Below are 26408 nucleotides of genomic sequence, written 5' to 3' on the forward strand. Positions count from 1 at the left end.
ATGAGCATGTCAGCTGGAGTTACTCGAGCTAATGTTCATTCAATCATTGATTTTGATGTTGGAGTGGCATCTGGCAGTGTCTGGAATCTCTGAATGTTACCTTTTTGGAAAGAATGTTGTATCCAGACGCAGAAAGAATGTTGCAACCTGACGCCACTTTTTTCTTCATATCATCTCAATGAAGGTCAGTCATTGCAAAAATGATGATAAGACTGGGACTGAGAAACATTTCCAATTTTGTTCGGAATACGTAGAAAATTTCCTTGATTCTCCATAGACTTTGTACACAGCCGCTGAAGTGGCGTCGGGTTGCAACATTCTTTCTCCAGATGCCACTTTGTTGGTTGTGTACAAAGTCTATGGAGACTTGGGAACATTTCTCAGTCCCAGATTCATATATTTTCAACATTTTTACAATGACTGACCTCCATTGAGATGATATATGATGAAAAAGTGGCGTCAGGATGCAACATTCTTTCCACCTTTTTCCCTGAACACGTTTGTATGATTAGTGTATTTTCTTGTATGCATGTAGCATGAGTATCAAGTGAATGATGTGCATGTAAAATCAAGTATATTGACATTTGTATAACTGGGATGATTCACTTTCTCTTTTGATTGGCCTATTTTACATGTACATAAATCTGCAGTTTTCCCAAATTTATAAATTAAAAAAGGGTGATCAGAAGTTTCAGCTAGAAGTTTGTATGAACGATGCACAGTATACAGTGTACAAATGGTATAGTTTTTGTGAAGTTAATGTACATGTAGATATTTTCAAATTTTTTCGGTAACCAAAAATGTGAGCTACCCATACATGTCTGGATCTGGGAGGGTTGACCCTAACCCCCTAGGCCCTTATGGCTAGGAGCCACCCTCAACAACTGCAAATCCTCCAGTTGCTACCATGTAAGAAACTAAGAATTGGATACAGGGCTCCTCAATCATATCAATCCTCAAAAATCATCCGTTCTTTCTTGAATTTGTTCATTGGAGGGGCGACAATTGCCGCAATCCTTCAAAATGCTCCAACAATCACTGTTAGTGGTTTGAGGCAGTGCTGATGACATTCAGAAGCATTGCGGATGATACCCAGACTAATGTAGGGCTTGAATAATGCATAACTGAACATAAACAATGTCGGGTACAGCCTACAAACTCGACACAATGCATCCTCCAAAATCAACCGACATTTTTTTTGCCATTTAGCCGCAATACTCCAAAATCCTCCAAAACTGCCTAGGGAGGATTTTGGAGGATTAGGGTCGAAGTTTATAAAAGTGTTGCTGCACATATTTTTTATTTTTATAATGTATTAAATAACCTCCTAGCGGGAAGTCAATATTGAGAGCAATATGTAAAACCCTCAAAAACCCTGCAGGTCAGTTTTAGATGAAGACATAATGTACACCATGCACAAAAACAGCACTGTGGAGAGCAGTGAAGCGTGACTAAAATTGCCTGTCTGCCTTGACTTGAGCTTTTAAGCTGTAGGAAGGAATTGTTCAGGGATTGGAAGTGTTATCCATACTCCACAGACGATTACCTCAAAGGAATTTGAAGTGAGGTTGCTAAATCTATGGGCAGAAGTGGTTTTGCAAAACTTAAAGGGTTGTGAAGTGAGATGACTAGGTGGATTAACTGCTCACAGGAGGAACTCAGAAAAAAAAGAGTTGAGTTCCAAACCATACCAAAAATGAACAGCTGTTACTCAATACAAAAGGGAACCTCGATTGTTGGCAGCTTTTTCCAGGGTCCCAGGAAAATGCTATCATCAAACTTTCTACCCCTCAAACAGTAACTACTCCGGGTAGTGACTAACAATTAGTTTTAAAACAAGGCCCCTGGTACCAAAGCACCACGTGTTTGTAAATAATAGAACTTAATGAACGAGGGTCGCGTGGGGATGGTGTAAGCATGGCTCCCTTGTGTCATAGTTTCCTGTCTTACCCCCTTCCACTATTACTCAGAGGAGGAAAGATCATTTCTTCAAACAAAAAAAGGGAAAAAAGTATTGCATTTTTAAAGGAGGTGCACGGGTCAGGATCTTGGAACGGGGAGTGAATTTTCAGTTGGATGAAATATTTTGGGAAGTTATCATGTTAGTCTGAACACAAAATTAGTGCTCCGTCAGCTTATGTGTTCTAAATTTTACAAGGTAAGTTTGTGAATGACTATGCGCCTGACACTCAGACAGCTCAAAATTGACTGTAGTACTTCAAGGGAATATACAACATTTCAAACATCAAAAAATAAAACTACCGGTACCAAGTTTTTACGAAATACCTTACTAGGATGTTGGTAAATGACAGTCTAAAGCATCCTGTAAAATTATGGCACCTGGTGTGAAGTCATTTTCAAGAAAATGGTATTTTTGTATACATTTCCAACGGTGGTCGGCCGACCACCGTTGGAAAAACCTTTAACTATTTTTCAACTGCTGCTCCAACTTTACACTTATTTCAGTCCAAATTTTGTTAGCTATTGGTTACATGTTCATGAACGGGTGCAGGTCAGCTAGACTGGTTCCCTTACCTTACAATTTTCTGGCATCTATAAATTGATCCATTTTATCTTTAGTGGAGTCAAGGAACCAGACTACTTGAACGTTTTTGTTTTTCTTGGTTTTTCCAGCATTTTCGAACACAAAACTTCAAACATGTCAGTGTAACAATATTTGATCTATTATACTAACCCCTCAAATAGTTAATTTTCTGAAAATTACAGCAAAAGCCAATGATGTACATTCCCTTTAAATTTGTCTGAGCTATTTTTGGGTCTAAGGTGACCCTTTACCTGGAATGTTACTACAGTGGGTTCTGTCCTTTGCAATCCTTTTGTGGATCTTATCTGTGACCACTCGTGCATGTACGGGTAGTAGTGGCAGGGAATTTTCGGGGTTTGTAGTCAGTTTTTATCTTAGCTGTGAGCTTGAACAAAGCACCGTAAACAAAGTGCTTCAAGTTTTTATGCATACTGTCGTTATTTTGTGTGGAGTTTTCTGATGGAGAAGTGCGCCTATTTGCCAATGTTGTAGAAGTGCTAGGAACCAAATTTGCTCTGAGATACCACAAACAAAATCTTGCCCACATAGGGCGGTCCCTTTAAATTTAAAGGGCTCGAGTTGCTCTGTCACCTTTAGGTCATGACAGGGATCACAACTTACACTCACCGTCGTCGTCGTTAAATTGGTGGGTGGTAGGATGACCGAGCTATGACTCAGCATGCTTGCCTCGGCCCCTCATGCTGCTTGCTGTCTCAGAGTTTCTTGAAACTAAAACTAACCGTCAGACTTGTGGTATGCACACTTGTAAATAAGCGCCAGCCAAGCCCCGCACTGCGAGTTCTAAATTTGAGCCAGGAATTCCTTCCGTAAACATCACCGGGCTGTGTGAAGTGCAATGGCAGAAAACGAAGCAACCCGGAGTATGTTCAAAAATCCCCTGGCTCTGACCCCAGCGGAGTAAGTACCTCGTAAACGTGATTGTCTGACCCTTGCATGACCGAACGGATGGCAGGCGAAGGCTGCATTGGTTTTTTTGTGAGGGCTGTATTGCAATGTTGAGTTTGATTGCCTCCTTGACATGGGTTTCACTGTGTACAAAATGCCAGAATACTGCACTGCATGCCAAGTGCATGGACACTGTACATGTATACACTTGTAAAACCAGCATCTGCACAGAGGGTGAAATGACTATTGGACATTTGCCTACCATTGACCATATTTGTCCGAACAGAATTTATGCTGTAAGTGCATTCCTAGGGCATGCGACCATCAAGGAAGGGAAAGAATGTTGCATCATGATGCCACTTTCTTTCATCATATATTATCTCAATGAAGGTCAGTCAATGTTGAAATTGGGACTAACAAACATTTCCAATTTTGTTAGCAAATACTTGCACTCTAATCTCCATAGACTATACAACTTCAAAGAAGTGTAATTTCATCCTCTGTTGGAATTTGTAGCTGTAACCTTTTGTGCAAATGAATCATAGCTCTGCTTATTCTGATTCCAATGTATTTTTCTCTGCATTTTGTTCCGTTTCACCCAGGGACAAAGCCAAAGGGAAGAACAACAATCGACAGCAGAACATGATGGGTGAGAGCCAGTCGACACAGTCGGGGCTATCCTATACCCCCAAGAAGCACGCCATCACGGAGGACTATGAGATCACCAAGAAGGTCTTGGGACTAGGAATCAACGGGAAAGTGCTGGAGTGCCACAACAAACAGTCGGGGCATAAATACGCACTCAAAGTAAGTCCTGAATTCACAGCCACTAAAAATCCATGGTTGTAGTGTACCGATGGTTTTCCCGATGTACCGTATCGTTGCATAGTATGTACACATGTATATGACTGGAAAGTGAATCGAGATCACAGGCTGAAGGCACCAGGGTGCCATCTTGGGAGGCCAAACCACATACTGATCTGTTCCTCAAATTTTGATCCATGTTGACTTACATGTTTATGCAAACCAGCCTGTTGTGGACTTCCTTTTTTTCACAATTTTTCTTAAGCCTGCTATTAGTTTGAAGTCCCCGGTTGATAGGCAACAGGATGCTCTATACACTCTTGACTTGGCCCAGTATCATAGAGTTGCTAAGCACATAATCAATGCTAAAAGAGCCTTCATCTAACCCACAGAGACAGTAAGCATACATGTAGCAAGACCAAGCCCGCAGGCACGGGGGGTGCTGTGGGTGCTGCAGCAACCCATACTTTTTGGATTGGGGTGCTGGAATATGCTTCAGCACCCCCTGCTGCCGGGCTAAAATGTGTTCGAGCCAGCAGTGTTCTACCATTCCTCCATGGTTACGATGAAATTGCGCCGCTACGCTGTACATTTTGTTTGCTCTACAAATATCTCCTTCCTTTTGTTCATTTTTAGCGTTGCCGCGGCTAAGCGCGGCGCTTCGAACGTCTAGCACAAACACCGTTAAATATCCATAGTTTTTTTTCTAAATCTTCAGGCAGTGCAGAATCGATATTTCTCTCAAACTATCTAAAATCATGACATGTCTATGATATTATGAACTTGCGCAACATTGTGGCGCCAGTGGAGTTGCGCCTTGATGGATATGCTTTGACCCAAAAGCAATAACCTCGGCCATGACGATGATGGCAAAGCTGTTTATGCTTGCCAGGAATTTTTCATTCGAGCTTTAAATAGGGACTAATGTTCATACCTATCCCCTGAAGGTTTTTTTTTCATATAAAAGTTTCATTGACGTTGTTAGCATTCTGTACTCAACATTAACAAATAGCAAGGTTTATCCTTCCATTACATTGTGTCCTTATAGTGCGCCCTCTATCGGCAGGATTGAGGAGTTCCGCCATGTTGCATTAAACAGTGTGTTCCGATATTCTTGCGTCTGATATTCCTTCCTTCCCACGACATAACATACACACATCCCCAGCCTAATAGGAGTGGGACCGGCTTTCATTGAAACTAGTCATGCTTTACGCCATTTCCAGTGTAGCTATTCATGCTTTACCCTCTGCAACTTTTTCTTCATCAAAACTCAGTAGACTGATAACATATCCTTCCCTCGCCCCAAACTTGCCATCTACCAATCATATAGATGTATTTGGTCCTTTAGTCTTTCATTTGCCATTCCCTGTATCAAACAAATAACACTGCAAATATAGAGCTACACAATGTACATTGTGTGTTGAGTTAGAACTATTTTATTGGCTAGTTAAGTTCTGAATATTTTTATGAACAGAAATTCATCCGTTTTCAGTAGAACCATTTGTTTTAACTTGAACCAAAAAACATCCTTCCGGGTTTTATAAGTTTCAGTATACATTTTATTTACACTGATGACGTCATCAGTTAAAATGTCCAAACTTAATATTGATTTAGTTCAGACAGGATAATGTTCGTCATTCAGTGAATATAACTTTTTAAAATAAGGAAATATAATGAATTTATAAGTGTGTGTATTAGGCCAAAAAAATAATACTTCTGCTTCCGGTTACCTGACCGACCCTATTTTTAGGCTGCGACCCCTAAAAATTTTATCGGCAATTCCAAAAAATAAAAATAATAATAATGATTGAATAAATAAAAATAAAAGCTTGTCTTTTCTGTCTTCACAAAATACCTCTCAACAACCCATTTGCGTCAAAAAATGCTTGTATTTATTTGTTTTCTTACTTACATTGGCTATTTTTTTTTCAAAAGACACCAAATTCGCTTCGCGATCTGTCATCATACTCGCAATTCGATGTCACGGTGACTATAATCACGTGCGTAAACCTTGCTCAATGCAGTGACGACTGGTTCCCGCCGCGCCGTGCAGGGGCCAATTTAGAAGACATGATGAAAGTGCGGTAACCAGTCTGTCATGGCTATGCGATCGCTAGCGCTAGCATCGCTATGCATTTGACACGTGCACTGTCAGTGTCAACTGGTCGGATTCGACATCGTAAAAATGCCAAGAAAACACCGATGGAGAAAGAACATTTTTGCCAGTTATTTCACAGAATTGACCTATACATGTATCTTGTAGTGCAATGGAAATAGTTCAGGCTAAAACTTCGCATATAATTGAATACCCCATTCAATCTGCATAAAAAAAAAATTGGCAAAAAAAAATTCTGACCGACCGACCCTATTTTGGAAAGGCATGTAATCGGAAGCAGAACTATTTTTTTTTTCGGCCTTAGTAACACTTAACTTCCTGCTCCGATTTGAATTCCAGAATTAAATGGAACAAAAAATGGAGATAAGAATACAGTGTCCTCGACTTTTCAGTACAGTAGGAACGTTATAAGAGCAAGAGTATATTCTAAACAAAAAAGTAAAATAAATTGTCTTTATAATCTCAAAAAAACTTTTGCTTAAAAAGTTATATGAAAGTGGCCAGGAATCGCCTCAGAGTGCACCACAGAACATCCATATTCCAAAACTTTTAGGGGCCCTTTAAGCCACGCGGTAAGGGCTTTGCGCTCCGCGTTCGCATTAATTTTGTCCGTCCTTTAGAAATTCCAGAACCCCCTGGCAAAACCTCAGATGCATTACCTCGCACAATACACGCTATAGCCTTGACCAAGGCGTTGCGGGCTTATCGATTCGCCGATAAAAAAAAAATCGCCGATAACAAAATCCCTAATCAACTTGGCAAGGCATAATTGCGTGCACATTATCGATGCCCGTACGCTGCTAGTGAGAAAGTAACTTGTACCATACAGCAAGGCTATGCTTGTACATGTACATGTACGTACGCACGTACATCACACACGTACTCGTACAACAGCCATGCACACACAGTACATGTACATGTACAAGTACATGTACATGCATGAGCTAGTCCGCGTAACCCAACGCCTTGATGGTTTTGAGTTGACCCAGCAAAACCTATTACGGTAATGAGGTACCACCCCCGCGTATATACTGAATTCTCATTGGTCAGCCCGCGATAGGCTAACGAACACGTCGCATCCGCGAAGAAACGCTGCAATGGCGGCCCGTTGCTGTGGGTGAAAGTCGTTCAGTCCCAGTCTGTCCGAAGCAGTATTGAAGGCTCCAACGAATTCTGCAGGTAATGCTGTCATTAGACGATCGTTGCCCACTCAAATGGATTCATTACACGAGCCGAAAAACTCGAATCAATGTCAAATTGTTGAAAAAGTGACGAACATTTCGCTCTCGCTAAAATGACATGGAAGACGCCATGATGACTAATGCATTATGCATGCCGCGCGACGTCACATGATTCTTGTGAAGCTTACGATTGGTCAGCTTAAAAATGAATTAATCATACTATTGCGAAGGTTGTTTCATGTGATTGGTCCAAGACGAACCTACATAATCATCACGGCATACCCGCATACCTGAAGCCCGCCCATTTTTTTCCAAAACTGGACGAAAAAGTAAAGAAAGACATTAAACCCGGAAGTTGCAGACCCAACAAGGCGGTCGTTCGACAGGCCACGCGGCGCGTATATCCCCCACACGTACGTACGTACACCCACACGCAGAACATAGTAGGCCTACATTTACTGCCTTATTACACCATGCGTACAGTCCGTACTCACGTGTGTGTGCTTGCTGGTTGTGTTAGTACCGAACCGTTCGTACGGACAAGGGTCGGTGGTACACGCACGGACAAGGGTCGGTGGTACACGCACGTAACCGCGTTGATTGTGGGTGCTAGGGCCCAATTATCTCCCTTCGACAAAAAGCCGAGAGACCGCATTGAACAAGGCTATACACGCTACAAAATGGTGCATGGGGTTTGCACAATTTTCTGCTGTGTTTAATTAGGACTTTTCTTCTAACTACATGTATTGACCAGCTCTGCAAAGTTGGTCCCTGTATTTGTTGAACAAAGCAGCAGCCATATACATTGTAGGTCTCTCTCAAATGACGTCATTTCCTACATGTACAGACCAGCCACGTGCATCGGCATTTTGAGTGTCAACTTGTATAACGCGCATCAGCTGCGTCATATTTCGAACACATTTCACAAGCGCGCGTGTTTGGGACATTTTCAACACTGTACAATGCATGCTTCCGTCTTTGAGGGAGACCTATAAAATGGAGCCCAAAAGTAAGTTGATGTGGCTTCACAACTTTATGCACAGCATTGACCGGCGAGTGCGTGCACTATCTAGTTACCATTAGTGAGCTCTACCGGCATCCCCTTTGGTTTCGCATGCTGGTCATGTATCTTGTCATGAACTTTCTTTTCATGACTTTTTATTTCCTTGTAAGCAACAAATAAGGAAAGCATTTAACACACTGGCGCAGCTCATTTGACTACACCCTATGATAACAATTGTACATACATGTAACCTTACCTATGTGGAAATTACAACTCTTAGTAGCCACACCCTTTACGGATCATATTGCTAGTGACCACACCCAATGCCATTTTGAACCATAATTTGAGTTCATTGAACTTTAATTGTCTATTTGAATGGATCACGAACACAACATTTCTGTTTGCAGTGCGAAAGTAAAGCTGCGGTGTGGTTAGACAGATTGAGCGTATGTGTACATGTATGTACTCTTTGTACATGTCATCAACATTTGCCAGTTTTGAGTAGATTATGAAAGCCATTTATATAATCTCTAGTACGCAATAGATGCTCCTGGGCATGTGGTGAATGAGTTCATAAAATTGAGGAACAATTAGGTGAAGGTGTACAACCTACGCACAAATATGTGATCAGTGGATCTGCGCTAACGGTCAATCACGCTGTGCTGTCGGTCAATGGTGCTGCCATCGGCAGATTGCGGTGCAAGCAGTTGATCACCTTTGCTTTCTACCGGTAATTTACACTTCTGGAGGATTTTTGGGAAAAAGAGAAGTGACAACCGAGATTTTCTACGGGATAGACTGACTGCGCGAATGCATTTATGCGTGATCGAGTGATAGTGCAAATCCACCAATTGCGTCAGTACTGGCTTCTATAAAGTGAGGTCCATAGATAAATGTACACATTTTGTACTAGAGACTGAGACAAAGATTTCCAGAAACTCCTTTGTTACACTTACATTACATGCATGTACATGTACGTACGGCATGGCTTATGTACACGTACATGTACCACACTGGCAATAGTCTGTAAACTTACCCCGGTAGTTGTACGGTACATGTATCAGTTTACAGCCAAGTTTCAGTGATGACTCGGCATTTTACAAATACACAAAAGTATTTTTATTTCAGTGAGAAGTTCTATTAATATTGGTGGCTTTGATCCAACATACCCAAAGAAAATGTACACGTATTATGTACACGCATAACCGGTATGCATACAGAAAGTGTATGCAAATATCTTGCAAGCCAGAATGTACATTATGCAGTGAAACTGTCAATTAATATGTTTACTTATTAAATGGTATATTTTCTACACTGTCCGTTTTATTGCCATTTTGTGTTCTGCCTGAGTACACCTGTCCATATAGCCCTTTTAATGCCAAGGCTATTCAAGCTCAATGCAGAGTGCTTTGTGTGAGTCAGGGGCGGGGAGGTTTGCTGTCATTCCATTTGATTTGGGTCAGGCATTTCTGTATATTGCTTGTGTTAATAAGGCCAGTCCCCACTGCAAGGTCATATTGTTCATCATGAAGTCAGACCTGGTAGCTTCCTGTGATTATTGTTTGGTCATGCAACCTGGATGTACATGTACATGTACATGTACTTCTATATCATGCGTATCTCCTACCATACATATTCATGTATGTACCGATGCTTGTACGGTATGTCATGTGTATCTTGTATACACGCAACAAAGTTGTAGGGGTGTGCATCAGAACAAGGTACCCGAGTACCCGACCGCTGATGTCAGGAACCGGTTCCAGATTATGGGATCTGGTACCCGTAACCAGCTTTTACAAACTACTCAGTAACTTCTCAGACAATGCAAAGGAAAGGTTTTGAATGCCATTTGTGGGCAATTTTTCAAAATGAAAACCAGGCTACATGGGCATGGAAAACCGAAACAGATTTCATGTTTATGTGCATTGTAAAGTTCTGTCATGACTTCTGTCGTGAAATCAGGAATTACTGTCAAATCAAAACCGGTTGCATTTGTCCCAAGCCATGTACACTGTACATGTAGCTTTATTTTTAAACGATATGTACTGCCCAAATTCCTTGCTAGCATTGACCTTGATCTGATAACAAATTCACTGTGCACTTATGGGTAGCTTTGTATTGCAGCCAGCTAACAAGTAACATGACAATGGAGTCATGATTGGCCATTATCGCAGCTTTCCACTGGGTGCTTCTGAGAATTGTACGTGCGATTAGTACCTAAATGTTATGTATATTGGAGTTGGGCATAGGTCAGAACAGTGAAATGCGAAATGCCTACATGGAGGAATGTAGGCCAACATCAGTACTCTTGTGTACAGTACATGTGACACACTGGTACCGGTCCGTGTGATATTCGTGCAAACATGTACCGTAACATGTTTATGCACAAAAGAAAACTTATACATCACATGTACATGTACATGTAATGTAAGGTGAACTTGTAATTTTATGTACACATGTCTTGGGTACAAAGAACATATTTTCCTCGTTCTCACTCTCAGGCATGAGATTTATCAGACTTTTGTCTGAATTCAGACTTTCTGAATCTGAGAGAAAGGCATCAATTGTCAGTATAGAAAGAAATGCATCTTTCAGACCTTTCATCCAATTTTCAGACTTTTTTTTAATGTGTTACTTGACACATTTTCATTTTTTAATAAATACATCATTCATATGTTAACAAATTTAACTCAAATTCTGCACGAGAGCACTGCGGGGATATTTCAATTTTAGGGGATTCATGGTATAGACTTTTTCTTAATTTTGTATACGTTATTATAGAGATGTCTTGTTTTGTCACAATTCTCATTCATACATACCGGTACTTTATGCACATGAAGAATACAGCAAATTACTCATACACAAAGAAATTTGTCACTTCCTTATAAATTCTCCAAGATACACATGGTATACATAAATCTCCATGCACAATACAGGCCTTATGGTACATTCATGTCTGAGGCATCCCTTTGGTATGTGGCCATCACGTAAAAGCTACAAATATATCTGGGTGCTCACTTCCTTCAATGGCCAATATGGATGGCATTGCTTTATTGAAATAATAATTTTCCGTCTGTCTGTGCCTCAGGACACACATGAGAATGCAGACATATAATTTTATAATCTTTCATTACGATAACAAAACTCAATTGATAGCAGTTGAAATGTCGTAATCATCTCAATAAATTGACCATATCTGTTCATAATTGCCATAAGCTTTAAATAGTCCTGGCATTATGTACAAAATGTAGTTGTATGAATTATAAATTTGATTAATAATAATAACATGAATAATGTGGTGCTTACATATAGCGCCTTATACCAAACATTCCGTATCGGTTGATTTTGGAGGATGGAGGCTGAATGGTGTTTGAAGAAAAGGAGGATTGAGGATGAAAGCATTTTGAGAGGCAGGACATTCAGAGGATTGTAAAGGATTGGGGCAGTGGGTTTCCTTCATTTGAACATAAACTTGTGTAAAATTGTGGAGGATTTTGGAGGATTGAAGACGGTTCCTGGCAAAAAGGGGTGAATTACATGTTGTAGTTTTCTTTTATTAAAGTTCGGCAGTTCTGATAGTAAATGTGTTATGTTCATTTACCATCATTTTTGTTTCAACTTTGCTTCAACCAAGGCACCCTTGAACATTGCCAGTGACCATAAATTTGTGGTCATCGGTCGCCTGCGAAGCAGCCATACGACGATGATAATGATGTGGTAGACACATGTGTAATGTAATTAAAAGCATATGGGATCATTTTTATTTGTCCCAAAAGTAACCTACCAAGTTATTATCAAAATGCTTACTTGGATTGTACCGGTAGATGGTACTGGTACTAAACACACAGTGAAACTATTATGTCTGGATTGCTGTAATTTAGAAGAAATCCAGGAATGTAGGCGATTGCCAACTTTCAGTCAATTGACTGATATTTTTTCTATTAATAAAGAGTGGTATTGACAAAATCATGTTTCGTGATCAAAAAGTTGTGCATCGTTTTTCACTGTTTTCTCGAAAAGTGTAATATCCACGCAGCTGAAATTTAACCGGGGAGGTTTTGGACATTCTTGTTTGGATTTTGAGTGGTGTTTTTATGGGAAACCAACAAAATGCATGAAAGGCAGATGATCCTGCTTTAACCCTAACTCCCTATTTTTGCTAGGATGCAACCTGTAAACCCTGCAAAATCCTCAAACTGCCTCTACATGTACGTGTATGTAAAAATTGCATACAGCCTCAATCCTGCAAAATCCTCCAGTAATCACTGTCAATATGTTGAGGCAGAACCAGTGACATTCTGGAGCAGTGCTGAGGATTTCAAGTATAATCTAGGCCTAAATTTATGCACGGCTGAGCATAAAACAACACAAGGTCTGGCCGAAGACCTTGACACAGTGCATCCTCCAAAATCAGCCACACATTTTGGCCATATAGCCTCAATCCTGCAAAATCCTCCATTTTCCTCCATTCTGCAAAGAGGATTTGGGAGTGTTAGGGTTAAGATGTAAAATAGACACTTGTGTAGAAGTAAACTGTAATTTTCCTCGTCTCCTTGCAGGTACTTCTGGAGAACCAGAAAGCACAGAGGGAGGTGGACCTCCACGTGAGGGCATGCAAGAACTACAACATCGTCGGCATTGAGGATGTGTACGAGAACATTTATAATGGTCACAGGTGCCTTCTAGTTGTCATGGAATGGTGAGTATGTGTACATGGGTAGTCTAAGAAGTTGAGACTCCTAAAACGGAGAGACTCTTGATATTGAATAGTGAAAGTCTAAGAACAGAACATGGTAAAAACAAGGTGAAAGGCATGAAAAAAAAGGCATGCACATGAAACAAGTCCAACACTTCAAGGGTGTTGCACAAGTCAAGTGTGTCATAAGAAAGGTCTTGTACCCAGACTCGTTTTCTTGACCTTCTCGGCATGATGAACAAACCACCCAACCACACAATGATTTGTTTTGATTTGTGCCATTCATGTTTTGACTCCAGATTTGGATTGCTTGGTTTCATTGTCTGGTACAAGTTAGTAAGTTAGTAAAGTAAAGCAGAGTTAGTAAGTTAAAGGGAAGATACAACATTTGCAAACATCAAAAAATGAAATGATCAAATTATCACGAAATATCTTACTGGATTGTTAGGGAATGACAGTCTAAAGCATCCAGTTAATTTGTGGCTCTTGATGTGCTGACATTTAAAAAAAAACTGTATTTTTCCAACGCTGGTCGGCCGACCATCGTTGGAGAAAACTGGCTTTTTTTTTCAAAAAGGTCCTAGATTTTTATATTTTGTTCGTCTGCATTTTCTTCGCAATTGATTACACACCTGTAAAGACTACAAGCCTGCTAGACTGATTCTCTGATCTTGCAATTCCCCAAAGTCTATAAATTGCTCCTTTTCATCTTAAGTGGGGTCAGGGAACCAGACTACAAGAATATGATTGGTTTTCTTGGCTTTTCCAGCATCTACGAACCCAAAACGTGAAACAAGTCAGTGTAACAATATTTGCTAAAACATACTAATCCTCCAAATCCATTTATTTCAGAAAATTGCAGCAAAAGCAAATGTTGTACATTCCCTTTAATCTTGCTTTGGTTTGCATGTTTTTCTGCACTCATTGTCACAGCCTGGTACATATCGGAATGGGCAGCTTAGATAAGATTGTCAATGAAGCGGGAAAACAAGGAAATTGGGCAAAATCTTACATGTAAACTCTTAAAAGAAAATGACTTCATTCTCCAAGATCCTTCATAATTTACAAGGAGGGTTTGGACGATTTCACACGATTGAGAAAAGAAGAGGCAAGCCTCTTAAAATAAAAGAGGGTTCAACAGTCAGAATGAAACTTTTCAGATTTTAATCTGAAATCAGATTTTGTTTACTTCTCCACTGAAATTTCAGATTTTTTAACAATCCCACAAAAGTGATTATTTAACGATTTTTCCATTATAATTTCCAAATAAAGTTCATGAAAAGTCTGTGAAAACGGCATGTAAAAACGTAAAACTTTTCACAAGTTTAGTGGTTTTAATCTCTTTTTTTAATCCAGTTGTGAACAGAGTGATATGGTAGAAACACACCTAGGCCAACGCTGATCAGATCCTTTTCCGGCTGGACAAAAGGTTCAATACAGACCTATGAAATGAAAAATTCACTGGGTCCCACGTTGATGCGTTGCGCTGCACTGCACCGCGCGACGCTGTGGCAGCTCGGACCCAAGGCCCAATTTCAGATTTTTTTGCCAAGGCCAGTTTCATCTCTGATTAATGTCCCTTGTTTTTTTACTGCACAGTGGTGGTTTTTGAAGATTCAAACTGGGTCACCAAATATAATTTCCCTTCAAATTTTGTGGTAATACTGTGTCAAAATAATACGTAGGGAATGTGTTAATTTCAAAATGAAAATGTTATGCTAGATGTGGGCAATGTGTAATGAGTTATTCTTGCATGTTGTTTCAGCATGGAAGGCGGTGAACTGTTCAGCAGGATACAAGAGAAATCGTTATTCACAGAGCGGGGTGAGTGTTTCTATTTCTGTCCGTGGGAAACTTTGAGGAAGTGTTAAGCGGGGTATTAAGGGAATGTGGTTCATTAGGGGATTTTTTTTCCCAGTAACAAAGTTCATGGTGTTTTTAAAAAAAACAGTGAACTACTTTCGTTTGTCTTTAATGGCAGAGAAGTGCAGAATAAAATTGTTGTAATGAAAAAAACAGATGATACCAGTTTTCCTGATTTTTGTATGACGTGATGGTGTTGTTTTATAACATTGCTAAATGTTGCAGTAATGTTCGCTTTCAGTTTGCTGTTGGGTGCTTTCAGTTTATATAAGAAGGGCTTTAGGCATTGTTTTGAGGTTGTAGATGGCAATCCGTGGCCTACTCACAAAGTTATGGTTAAATTTATGGTTTAAATTGTGATATAATTATGCTGATTTTTATCATTGTGAATGATAAAAATATGGACCCTATATTATTTGTCCAGGACAAAACAGATAAGTGCTGTCAATTTTGTACCATAAGTGCATTCTAAGTGAGTGATAGATTGGAAACATTACAGCTCAAAAAAGATTAAAGCTAGTTCATGTTGTCCAAGCAGTTTCTGTACCTTATTTCCCTCACTGTTACCATATTTTTTCCTTTTAAATCACCCCACAGAGGCAGCGGAGATCGTCCGCAACATTGGCCTTGCCATCCAGCACCTCCACGCCATGAACATTGCCCATCGGGACCTGAAGCCCGAGAACCTGCTGTACAAGGACAAGAGCAAGAACACGGTGCTCAAGCTGACCGACTTTGGCTTTGCCAAGATGACCACTACGGCCACGCTCCAGACACCATGCTACACGCCTTACTACGTGGGTGAGTAAAAAAAAAAAAGCTCCTGGTCGGTTTTGTCAAGTCAAGTTATGGGGAAGTTTGTTTGAATTTTTAGGGTTTGTTATCAGAGGGTCAGGTGTCAAATCCAGCTGCTGGCCATATGTTGTGTCCTTGGGCAAGCCACTTCACCCCCACTTGCCTCTCTCCACCCAGGAGTATAAATGGGTACAGGCATTAGCTGGGGAGTAACCTGCAATGGACTAGCATCCCATCCAGGCGGATTAGAAATATTCTCAGACATTTCATGCCACTGAAACCGGAGATAACACCAGCCTGATGGGCCATATTGGCTCGTGACACACTACTTATTCTTATTTTTTTTCAAAGCACATTTTGCGACTTTACCATTTTCGGAATAGATTTTGATTCCATCTTGCAGTTAAGTTTCTGTTTTTAAATGGTCTCCAAATTTTCCTGGCAAAGAAAAAGTGAAAAAAAAAACCTTGATCAAATCCACTTATGCGTTGTAATTGTGAATTACTAATCCAATAGTTTCCATCTTAGGAATCTGACAAGAGTCCATTTGTACAAAGGCTTTAAAAGAATTTCCCCTTCTCAAAGTTTTCAAAATGCAAGTTATCGGCCTATAACTCAAAAATTACATGGACTTACTTGCTTGGTTTTTATAATTGTATTACAACATAATTATTACTTCCTTTTTTTTTTTTACAGATATCCAAAATATTTTTGTGAGCCACATCACAGTGTATGCTGTGATGGCAAGAGCCCCACAGAAAGCCAGTTTGAAGAAATTGTACCTTTACTGAAATGACCAGAGAGTTTGAATTTGCCTTTGCCAGTTTATTTCCTTTTACAAATGTTGACACATGTCTTCCTTTTTTTTTTTAACAGCCCCTGAGGTTCTTGGGCCAGAGAAGTATGACAAAAGCTGTGACATGTGGTCGCTAGGAGTCATCATGTACATATTGTAAGTACAACAATGAAAAAAATCCTTTTGTAAATGCAGTTTACACAAATCGATCACTATCATTGGTCAATCTGTGGGGTTTTCGAAACCGTGGCTCCGACCCTGGTTTGGCTTCATCTACAGCCCAAGAATTGCAAGAAATCAATGACAGTACACAAACCATTGGCCTTGTGGTACTGAAATAGTGAAGGTGGAGGCAGAAGCCACAGCTGGAGAAGAAGCCAGCTTTCGTAAACATCTAGGATAGGCAACAGTAGTCCACTAAACTGTGATAGCGCCCTCTTTTGTTTGCATGGTCATCTTTTAAAGTCTTCACTAAACTGTGATAGCACCCTCTTGTGTTTGCATGGTCATCTTTTAAAGTCTTTAGTTGCATTCTATTTACTCTCCATTATGACATTGTACGTATATTTTTGAGGTTTTTTTTTAATCTTGTGCATATTATTGCAGCAGATTGCAAACCATAATTAAGCAATTGTTTCTATATTTATCAATTTACCATTGATGATTGGTCTTATTCTATATCCATATCAACCATTAGAACAGTGTGAAGGACATCTGTTTCACTGTCATCAAGTGTGCCACATTTATTTTGTTTACAGAAAATAGCCCAACAGACTTTTTTAAACCTACTCTGAATTTGCATTAATTAACGAAAGTGTCACTAGCAATTAAGTTTGGAATTTCCAACAGTTGTAAAAGAAGAATTCAAGAAGAACGTGTTATTTTTACACAATCAAACTTACGTTTTTTCTTGACGTTTCGAGCAACATCGTTGCCCTTCATCACAACTTCTGATGAAGGGAAGCGATGTTGCTCGAAAGGTCAAGAAAAACGTAAGTTTGATTGTGTAAAAATAACACTTTCTTCTTGAATCATACATCATCCACAATCAGATGAATCTAATCAAGGATTGTAAAAGAATATTTAAATTTCTTCAGTTTTCTCTTTCGTACTGCTTGTACTTACCACCCCATGAAATGTTTCCGTCTGACTGCTGTCAAAAAATGTTGGTGATTTCCAACTATCAGACGTTTGACTGAGCGCTATTGATAAAATCACGTTTCTTGTTTCGTGGTCAAAAGGTTGTGCATGGTTTTGCATTGTTTTCATAATAATTGTAATATCCACTGAGCTGAAACTTCAACAGGTTAGGTTTTGTACATTCTTCAGAATTTCATTGGTGTTAGTATTGGAAACACTAACAAAATGCATGAAAAGCAAATGATCTTGTACATAATTACCCTCGTTGAGTGAGTCGGTGCGTGAATTTCAAATATCCCCACTCTTCATGAAGCACACAAGTAACCTGGCGACTCAAGTAGCCTGGCTAATTCTAGTGGGCTTTAATTTCTCCAAAATCCACTTGCTTTGAATTCAAGGAGGATTCAACAGTGTCATCTTGCCAATAGCAATCAGATTCAGCCGACTGTTAACCGCATCGTAGGTAATTGAAATGGGCATGCGGACGCAATTTACACGGTGGTTGACTTAATACGAAAGACTTGTTCTCTTGCTTGAAAGACCGGGAGGAATTTTAAAACATAGATGCAGTACTTGACTATAGTCAGCCCTCCGCCCCCCCCCCCCCCCCCCAGACAAGCAATTAACACTGTTGCCTCTGTGATTGAGTGAATTCATCCCAGGTCTGATTAGACTGTACCATACGGTGTACTGGGCTTGAAAGGACTCTGTGTTGCATGCATGCATGTCTTCGGAAATTGCAGATAGATTATTGGCTTTCACAGCAAGGTGGTTAATTCCACCAGTCCCATACTTGTAAAGCCTGACTTGGGTTCTTTTTGAGTAAAAATGATTGGTTTTTGGTATCTTATTTTACCTTGTTCTTTTTTATAGTCTTTGTTCTAGGCTTAAGATATACCGTCCATGCTCTATGGCAAATTTGGTTTTTTTTTACAATTTCAGTTTCAACATTTTATTGTGGCAAAAATGTACTTTTTTTCTTGTTTTGGGCATTTGCAGCCTGAAGCTTGTACACACATACAGATCTGTCTGAATTACTGTTGGGCTGCAAAATATTTGAAAATGATGAAGTAATGGTCAAGGAGATTACAGACTAGGATTTTTTTTATCATTTCTCTAAATCATTAGATATCATGGCTCTGTCACGGACATAACAGTTGCCCGTAGAAATTCAAAAACTGAGAGAGTTCATTTTTAAATTATCCACACTCGGACTTTTTGGATCTTCTGCAGGCTATGCGGCTTCCCACCATTCTACAGCAACCACGGCCTGGCCATTTCCCCCGGCATGAAGCGCCGGATCCGCAACGGTCAGTACGAGTTCCCCAAGCCGGAATGGGACAAGGTGTCACAGGAGGCCAAGAGCCTCATCAACCAACTGCTCAAGACAGAGCCCGCTGACCGGCTGACCATCACGGAGTTCATGAACCACACATGGGTCAGGGTAAGCGAATCCTTCATATAGAATCATATCACATTCTGTGAAGAAACCACAGGGTGAGTAAAAACAAATAAAAAAAAGTCCGGACCATTGTTTTAGTGAAGTTCTGCACGTAGCACTTTCAAAATCTAGGATATAAAGTAAAAGCCCAATTCATAAGCTTTCTTTCAGTGAAGAATCATTCAGATCACTCATGTAATTTTCAAGTTACAGAATTTTAAACACAACCACAGTTTTGAAATTCTGTCAGTGGGTCACAAAAAGGTAAGTGTTCTTCAGCAAAACGAAAACAAATCCCATAGGGATGTGTGTGAATTGTTTTCGTTTTGCTGAAAGAACGCACACTTTTTTGTGGACCTTTTTTGTGTTTGTGTTTAAAATTCTGTAACTTGAAAAGTACATGAGTGATTTGAATGATTCTTGTACTAAAAGAAAGCTTATGAATTGGGCTTTCATATCCTAGATTTTGAAAGTGCTACATAGTATGCAGAACTTCACTAAACAATGGCCCAGACATATGTTGTTTTTTGGGTTTTTTTCCACTCGCCCTGTATATCACTACTACAGTATATCACTACTACACAAAAGAGTAGATTTTCTGTGTGAAGAAAATTTTGACTGAGTTGTGTGGAATACCGACTGTCCTTACAATTTTTGTCTCAACGGCATACCCGAGGATATAGATATCTTTGGTGAGCTGGAAAAACTTCCGTTTGGCGTACAATTCAATTCCCTCAAATTCCGGAAAGCTGTTACACATTTCAGTGTGGAGAGCATCACAAAGACTAATAAGACGCTAGGGGATGTGACAGCCATCAGCTGACTGGCCATGAATAAATTCCGTAATTTTGGTCTTGTCATACTGGTACACTTGTTGAGGTTTATTGGCGAAGTCAGCATCTGAGCTGGCAGATAACTCATCAAGCACTGATTGAATGGTAATCGATGAAGCCATCACAGGTGTCCTATTGTGCGTATGCAAATTCGTATGCAGGATACAAATGAAGTGGCCTACGGTACTATTATGTCCTTGGGCACAGGTCCCTGGTTTGAACGGACTTGAAGAAGCCAAATTTAGAGGATTACGATGACCAACAGTTCGTACTCACAAGGCCCTCTGCATACAAGTTGTTGATGCCATCTGCATGCACTGTCCCAATCATATGATTTGTGTATGAGTGTACTTGTAGTATGTAACTCGAAGTTCTCAGACAAAAATGTGATCCAAAACCCAGCATTCAATCTGGAGAGCACAAAAAAATATCACCAGAATAGTCCATGGATGATCAATAAGAGAATACACTTGAGATTTAGAACTGATGATCAATGTAGACGAAGATTTGTTGGGATTTCAAAACTAAGAGCTGCACAGAAATAAGAATTCCGACCTGTAGTCATCTTAAACAGCGCCCTTTAAAGAACAAGTATGGATGTGACTGGGTGTGTTCACCAGTTGCTCAAGCAAATCAAGTTGCCTGTGTGCCTCCATCTGTAAAGCAGTCTGCGTTCAACCATTGATCAGTCGATCAATGCAAAGCCACCCCATGTTTTATACTGTCCAGATAATTTAATTGGTCAAGAATGGTCGCCTGGCAAGTTTCTAAGAATGTGTGTTGTCTCAAAGTAAAGCTTGCAAACGCCTTGCAAATTGCGTGTCACAGCTTCCCTTGCCACCTGTTTCAACCTCAGGACACATCGAGTGCACACACTGGCTTGTGTGCACAGGTGGTTTGGTGTACAGGCATTTTATTTACTGCTGAATGAGCACAAACCCATGACGTCATCAGGAAGAATGCAGCTGAGCATTGAGGGGAGCAATGGAACATACATGTCCTTCAGTAACTGGAACATTTTACATTTTTACCATTGTGACTGTATTTTGCACAGAGTCCCCTGAGAAAGAAACCTGTTAGTAGACTTTCCTTTCTTTGGTAACTTTGTCAAAGTGAGACCCTTTCCATTGTAATATTTGTGTTCCTGTATTTTCGTAGAAATACAATGAAGTACCCGAGACACCGCTGTGCTCCGTTCAAGTCATGAAGGAGGAGAAAGACCAGTGGGAAGACCTGAATGTGAGTATGCGAAATAAGTTCAGGAAAAAAAACTCTGCCTCTGTAGTAAGTTCCAAAGAGTCACAGAAATCCTGTTGAAGAGAAGGGGGGGGGGGACACGATTTCCTTAGCTTGGGGTGTTTCTAAGCAAAAGATTAACAATATGTACTTGTTTCAGTTGTTTCAGTGTTCGTTGATGACAGCAAGAACAAATGGCTCAACCGTAGTTTTGGAATATGTTTTAGGTCATCGATTAGACGGAATTCAAGATATTCAATCCTGTATTACCAAAGCATGTCGGTATTTTTTTCTTTCTTCTTTAACCCATATTGTACAAGGTTGTTTTATCAATGTAGGGGGACGTGATGACTACGAGAATTTTTTAGTCATTTCTTGAGACAACCTTATAGAACACTCTTTAAAAAAATAGTTGCGAGACAACTAATGAACATTTTAAGGCTTCTCTGTGTCTGTGATCCAAAAATCATCCCCCACCCCTTGCTGCTACAACTCCATTTCATGACATAGCACGTCCTGTTCTCACCATTGCCATGCGGCTCTTTCTCCCCTCTACAGGATGAGATGACGAATGCCCTGGCCACGATGAGGGTAGACTACGACCAGATCAAGATCAAGGACATGAGCGACGCCTCCAACCCTCTCCTGATGAAGAGGCGAGTCCAGAAAGAGCAGCCGGTCAAGTCATGATTACCCTCAGCCTAGCCGACCTCCTCCCTCAAGATTGTTTAAAGTTTTGACCCCCGTTCCCTCTTGACCCTGACTCGGCATGTCGAGACATGCTCACCAGGCACTGCCTACCCTTTGAAGGTAGTCAACGTCTCCCTGTTCCCAATGCCCTTTTCCTTAAAGAGTCAAGATTTGAAGGCTCAAACCTCCTTTCAGAAGTTTGTCAGAGTCGAGTCCATCACAAGTCCATCAAAGTGAAGTCCATCCAAATTCCATCACAAGTCGTCCATGACAAGGCCAAAAGCAACTCCAAGGCTACTAAGGAACAAAGACAGGCACAAGTATTGCTTGCCTCTGTACCCCAAAAGGGTACCGGTGGGGGTAAGTGCTATACATTGCCTAATCTGAAAGCATCCTGGAGAGACTCGATGAAGAACCTCTTCATCAAGGATGGGGTGATCGCAATATCTCTACTTTTACCCCAACAAAGGAAAGAATAGCAACTATCGTCTTTGTCCCAGTTCATCGTAATAGCTTGTGACTGGAGTTGGGACGGGATAGCTTGTGCTGGACTTGTGATAGCTTATGAAGACTTGTGATGGACTTGTGATGACTTGTGAGGACTTGTGAGGGACTTGTGTGTAACACTGTTTGTAACCCTCCCCTCTCCCATTGTCTCAAGTTAGTTATTTTTCCCCACCATTTTACCTCATGCTACCTTCAGTTACTGTAAATCTGTTTTCCAGTTATATGAGCACTTTCCTGGATGAACCTTCTTTAACCCTAACCCCCTTGAGTGTTTTACTAGGAACCTTCCTCACACCTGCAAATTCCAACACCATATGGTAACTCAACACCCAAACTGTTGGACTCTGATTATGGTGGTATGCCTGACCCCATGTAAATCATAATCAGTTTACTAGTGCAGTCCTCACTCCAACATATTCCAACAAACCCTGGTGTTGGAGTTTGACTGGATGGGATCGTTAGGGTTAATGAAAGGGCCGGTTCTTATGTCTCTGGGTCTTTCAACTTCAAAGTTCCTTGCACAGGAAAGTTATTTAAGCCCTTGGACACTCCAACAAAGAAGGTTTTGCCTTCGTATATTTCATGGAGTTAATTAAGTACTTGTGCTGGCTAAAGCCAAAATGTTTGTGATAAATTAAGGTCATAGACAAGTGTACTTTGTTTCAAAATTTTCCCGTGAATATTTGTTTTTCAGAATGTTTGAGTGGTTCCTTGTATAAACCACACTTCACACAGAAATATCGTATTGTTTTTATGAACACGAGGGTAAAGAAGTTAGATATTTTTTAAACCAAATTACCCTTGAAATGACATGCACTGGTTTTTCCAAGCGGAATTTCTTTGCAAGACTTTAAAGTGTGTGAAGAAAGGGGCAAAATATTGCCTGTGTAAATACATTGTATACTTAGATATAATCAACTACAGAACTGGATTTTGGGGCTTCAGTCGATTGTGAAAAAAAAAGAGGTACGTTTTAGATTAGACTTTTCAGAACCCACTGATTTAGAAACATTTTCTAAGCTATTATGGGTGTTTCTGTAAAACGTTATGATGCCAAAAAGGGCTACTCCACTATCTGCCCTTCACCGATACATTTCATAATGTTGGCAAGCTTACTTGGGTCGGACTCCAGCAGGGGTCTTCTGGTAAATGGGCAAACCCAATATTGAATTCACGTCACCCAATGCAAATTCCATGTTATAAATAGACTACAATACACACAAACAGTCTCTTTATAGTAGAGGCCCGTGATCCATTTCTGTAGTGTTCAAAGTAAACGTACAAGTTTTTGTATTAACAAGTAAATAATGTGCAGAACGAGTGCCAATGTAATGTATTGAATGTAAGGAGAACTAAGTCATTGTTATATATACAGATGTAAAAGCATATTTCAACGGCAACGAACCTGTCTCATATTGAAGATCATTCTGTTGCCAAGGGGCTCCTTGCACAAGTACCCCCCTCAATAGTAAGATAGGGAGAGTTTGGGGAGACCACCGGGGGAGACATTCGAAGGCATGGTCTATGATGCCTGATGCTCATGGGAAGATGCTATGCGAACCAATAGGCGTATACAGAGTTTCCCAGCTACTGGGCTCTCAAGAAATGATCAAAAGTACCCTCACTTGTTCACGCATGGAGCCCATAGCAAAGAAACTTGATGGTGTGTATTTATCTTTTCTGATTTTAATATATTAAGTATGTTATCTTATTTGCTTTCTTAAAAAACAACATTGGTTGATTTGTACACAATGCTTAATTAAACAATAAGAAATAGCAGTTTTTATTTGAAATCGATTTTTTTTTACGAGTCAAGTACGTGATTACGCTCACCGTTGTGATTGAATATTTTTAGCTTTTATAACAGCATTGTTTGTTTAACCAGATACCTTAACAGTTCATCCTAATCATGTGCCTATAAATGTGTAGGCTTAATTCTAGTAATTAATCCAATATCGCTGGTGCTGTGTGTGGTGACTGGTTTCAACCAGATGATTCTGCATCAAGTGTCTGCTTGCAAGTAGACCAATCTAAAAAAAAAAACAACCCTTGATTATTTTGTCTGCCGTTATTTATGTCTGACATGCGTGCACAAATGTCTGGCATGCATGCAAGAAAATATGATGCGCATGGCTGAAACATATAGTTTGGCAATGGAGAGGCACGTGTTCCAACCCAAATACGAAATGGGCGGAGCCTAAAGGATCGATCTAACGATATGATGTAAAGCCGTGTCCCAATTACTTGGCTATAGCTAGATATTGCACACACGCCTATTGAAGCGGCTGCAGCCACTAAGCATAGAACTGTGTTATATTTTCAGCCGTAACCAAGTACTTTGGATTCGGCCTTATAGACGTATTAGTGTCCACAACAGTGTAAAGTATGTGTCCTCAATTTTGTGCTGGGGGGGGGGGGGTGTAAATAGCTCGGTGTCGGAGAATGAGCACACATACGAGTGGAAGTCTTGGTGTGTTTCAAGCAAACTTCAGGTTTTCAACGGTCTCGGCCATAGTCTTAGCCTTATCCATTTACTCTTTTTTTTTCACAAGTACCCGTTAGAGGTGTATATCTAGGAACTCAAATCTTATCTTCAGGTGGTCTCCATTAGAAGTGTACTCGGTGTTTAACAACTCAGTTGTATCATGTGATTTGACTGTCAAGTCACGTGACCCGTCAGGTGTTTTGTTTTTTAAAGTCACCATTTTAATCTGGTATTTTTACTTTCTATTAGAATGTTGCATTTTGTTCTTATAGCCTGTACCACTGCAAAGCCTGTGTTGTAAGATTTTGTAAAGCACATCGTGAGAGAGGTTTTGTTAAAAAAGTAATTAATTGTGCTTTAAAAAAAAGAAAAAATGATTTTTGCTCCTCATTAACAAAAAAATTTGAAAAAAAAACCATTTTAGATCTACTTATATGATCGGTTTCGTGAAACTGTTACGCAGTTAAATTTTGTTAAGCGCAAACAAAATTACTTAGCAAAATCAGCCAGCATGCCCTGCACAGTGTTTTGCTTTGATGTTTGTTGACGGACAAATCCGCTAAGCAACATTTATTTTCTGCTAACCGCAGCTCTATGAAACTGGCCTAAGGTCATCATGAATGAAATCTAAAGTAACCCATTTCTAAAACATGCAGGGAATTTTGTAAATTAAAAAAAAAAACTAGGTTGATTAGGCGAACTTGTACTTTTTCGTGGAGAGACCTTTTCTCCAAAGATTATACCATTTTAAACCTTTTTTCCACTTAAAAAAGTATTTTTCTCGATGTTGCATTGTGTAAAAAAAACTAAAAAGAAATTCTTAGTAATGAGTAATACCCCTTATGTACATACTAGGTAGGAATTTTTGAAGGAAGAATAGGGAACAATGGATGCATAGTTGCCATTTTATGAGAATAAACCGAGTCTTAATCGAGGTCTCAAAGAGGTTTTTTGTCTGTGTGATTTGAATTTGAAATTCTGTAGAAATTTGGGATACTTCTCCCGAATTATTTCATATTTTGTGGAGGGGGTTTCATGCGTTAATAAAGTTTATCTGGGTTTTTTTTATTAATCAAACAATAGACTCCCCAAAATCCATTAGCAGTCATACAAAATGAAGCTGCAACACAACAGTGAAGAAAATAACAGATGAAAGTACATGTACTTTAGCTGCGTAAAGTGAGCTCACGATTTTTAACGGGCGCTCGTGCATGTGTAGCAGTCCGACTAATTGATTGGTTTTTAACAACCTGTGCAAATATCCTGTGCCTACCGCCAGGACAATTAGTCGTCATTACAGCCCACCAACCGAATCACTCAGTCAAGCATTTTCACCTTTTGTTCCAGTCTTTCCATTACTGGTATAATACT

At 39.9% G+C, this 26408-nt stretch overlaps 1 protein-coding gene across 3 annotated transcripts in view; it reads left to right on the top strand.

Annotated features, from left to right (window-relative positions):
• The window catches only part of LOC119737181 (MAP kinase-activated protein kinase 2-like), a 28615-nt gene extending 2633 nt beyond the window's left edge, over positions 1-25982 (top strand). For all 3 annotated transcript variants that reach the window (XM_038211356.1, XM_038211357.1, XM_038211355.1), the window contains exons 2-9: positions 4054-4258; positions 13115-13254; positions 15017-15075; positions 15712-15915; positions 16786-16861; positions 19079-19289; positions 21278-21358; positions 21914-25982. In XM_038211356.1, the coding sequence (XP_038067284.1) occupies positions 4054-4258; positions 13115-13254; positions 15017-15075; positions 15712-15915; positions 16786-16861; positions 19079-19289; positions 21278-21358; positions 21914-22045 (1108 nt within the window). In that variant the 3' untranslated portion in view covers positions 22046-25982. The remainder of the gene's footprint in view (positions 1-4053; positions 4259-13114; positions 13255-15016; positions 15076-15711; positions 15916-16785; positions 16862-19078; positions 19290-21277; positions 21359-21913) is intronic.
• The last annotated feature ends 426 nt before the right edge of the window (positions 25983-26408 follow it).

This window comes from Patiria miniata, unplaced genomic scaffold, assembly GCF_015706575.1.
Source record: "Patiria miniata isolate m_02_andy unplaced genomic scaffold, ASM1570657v1 HiC_scaffold_3, whole genome shotgun sequence".
NCBI classification, from domain to species: domain Eukaryota; kingdom Metazoa; phylum Echinodermata; class Asteroidea; order Valvatida; family Asterinidae; genus Patiria; species Patiria miniata.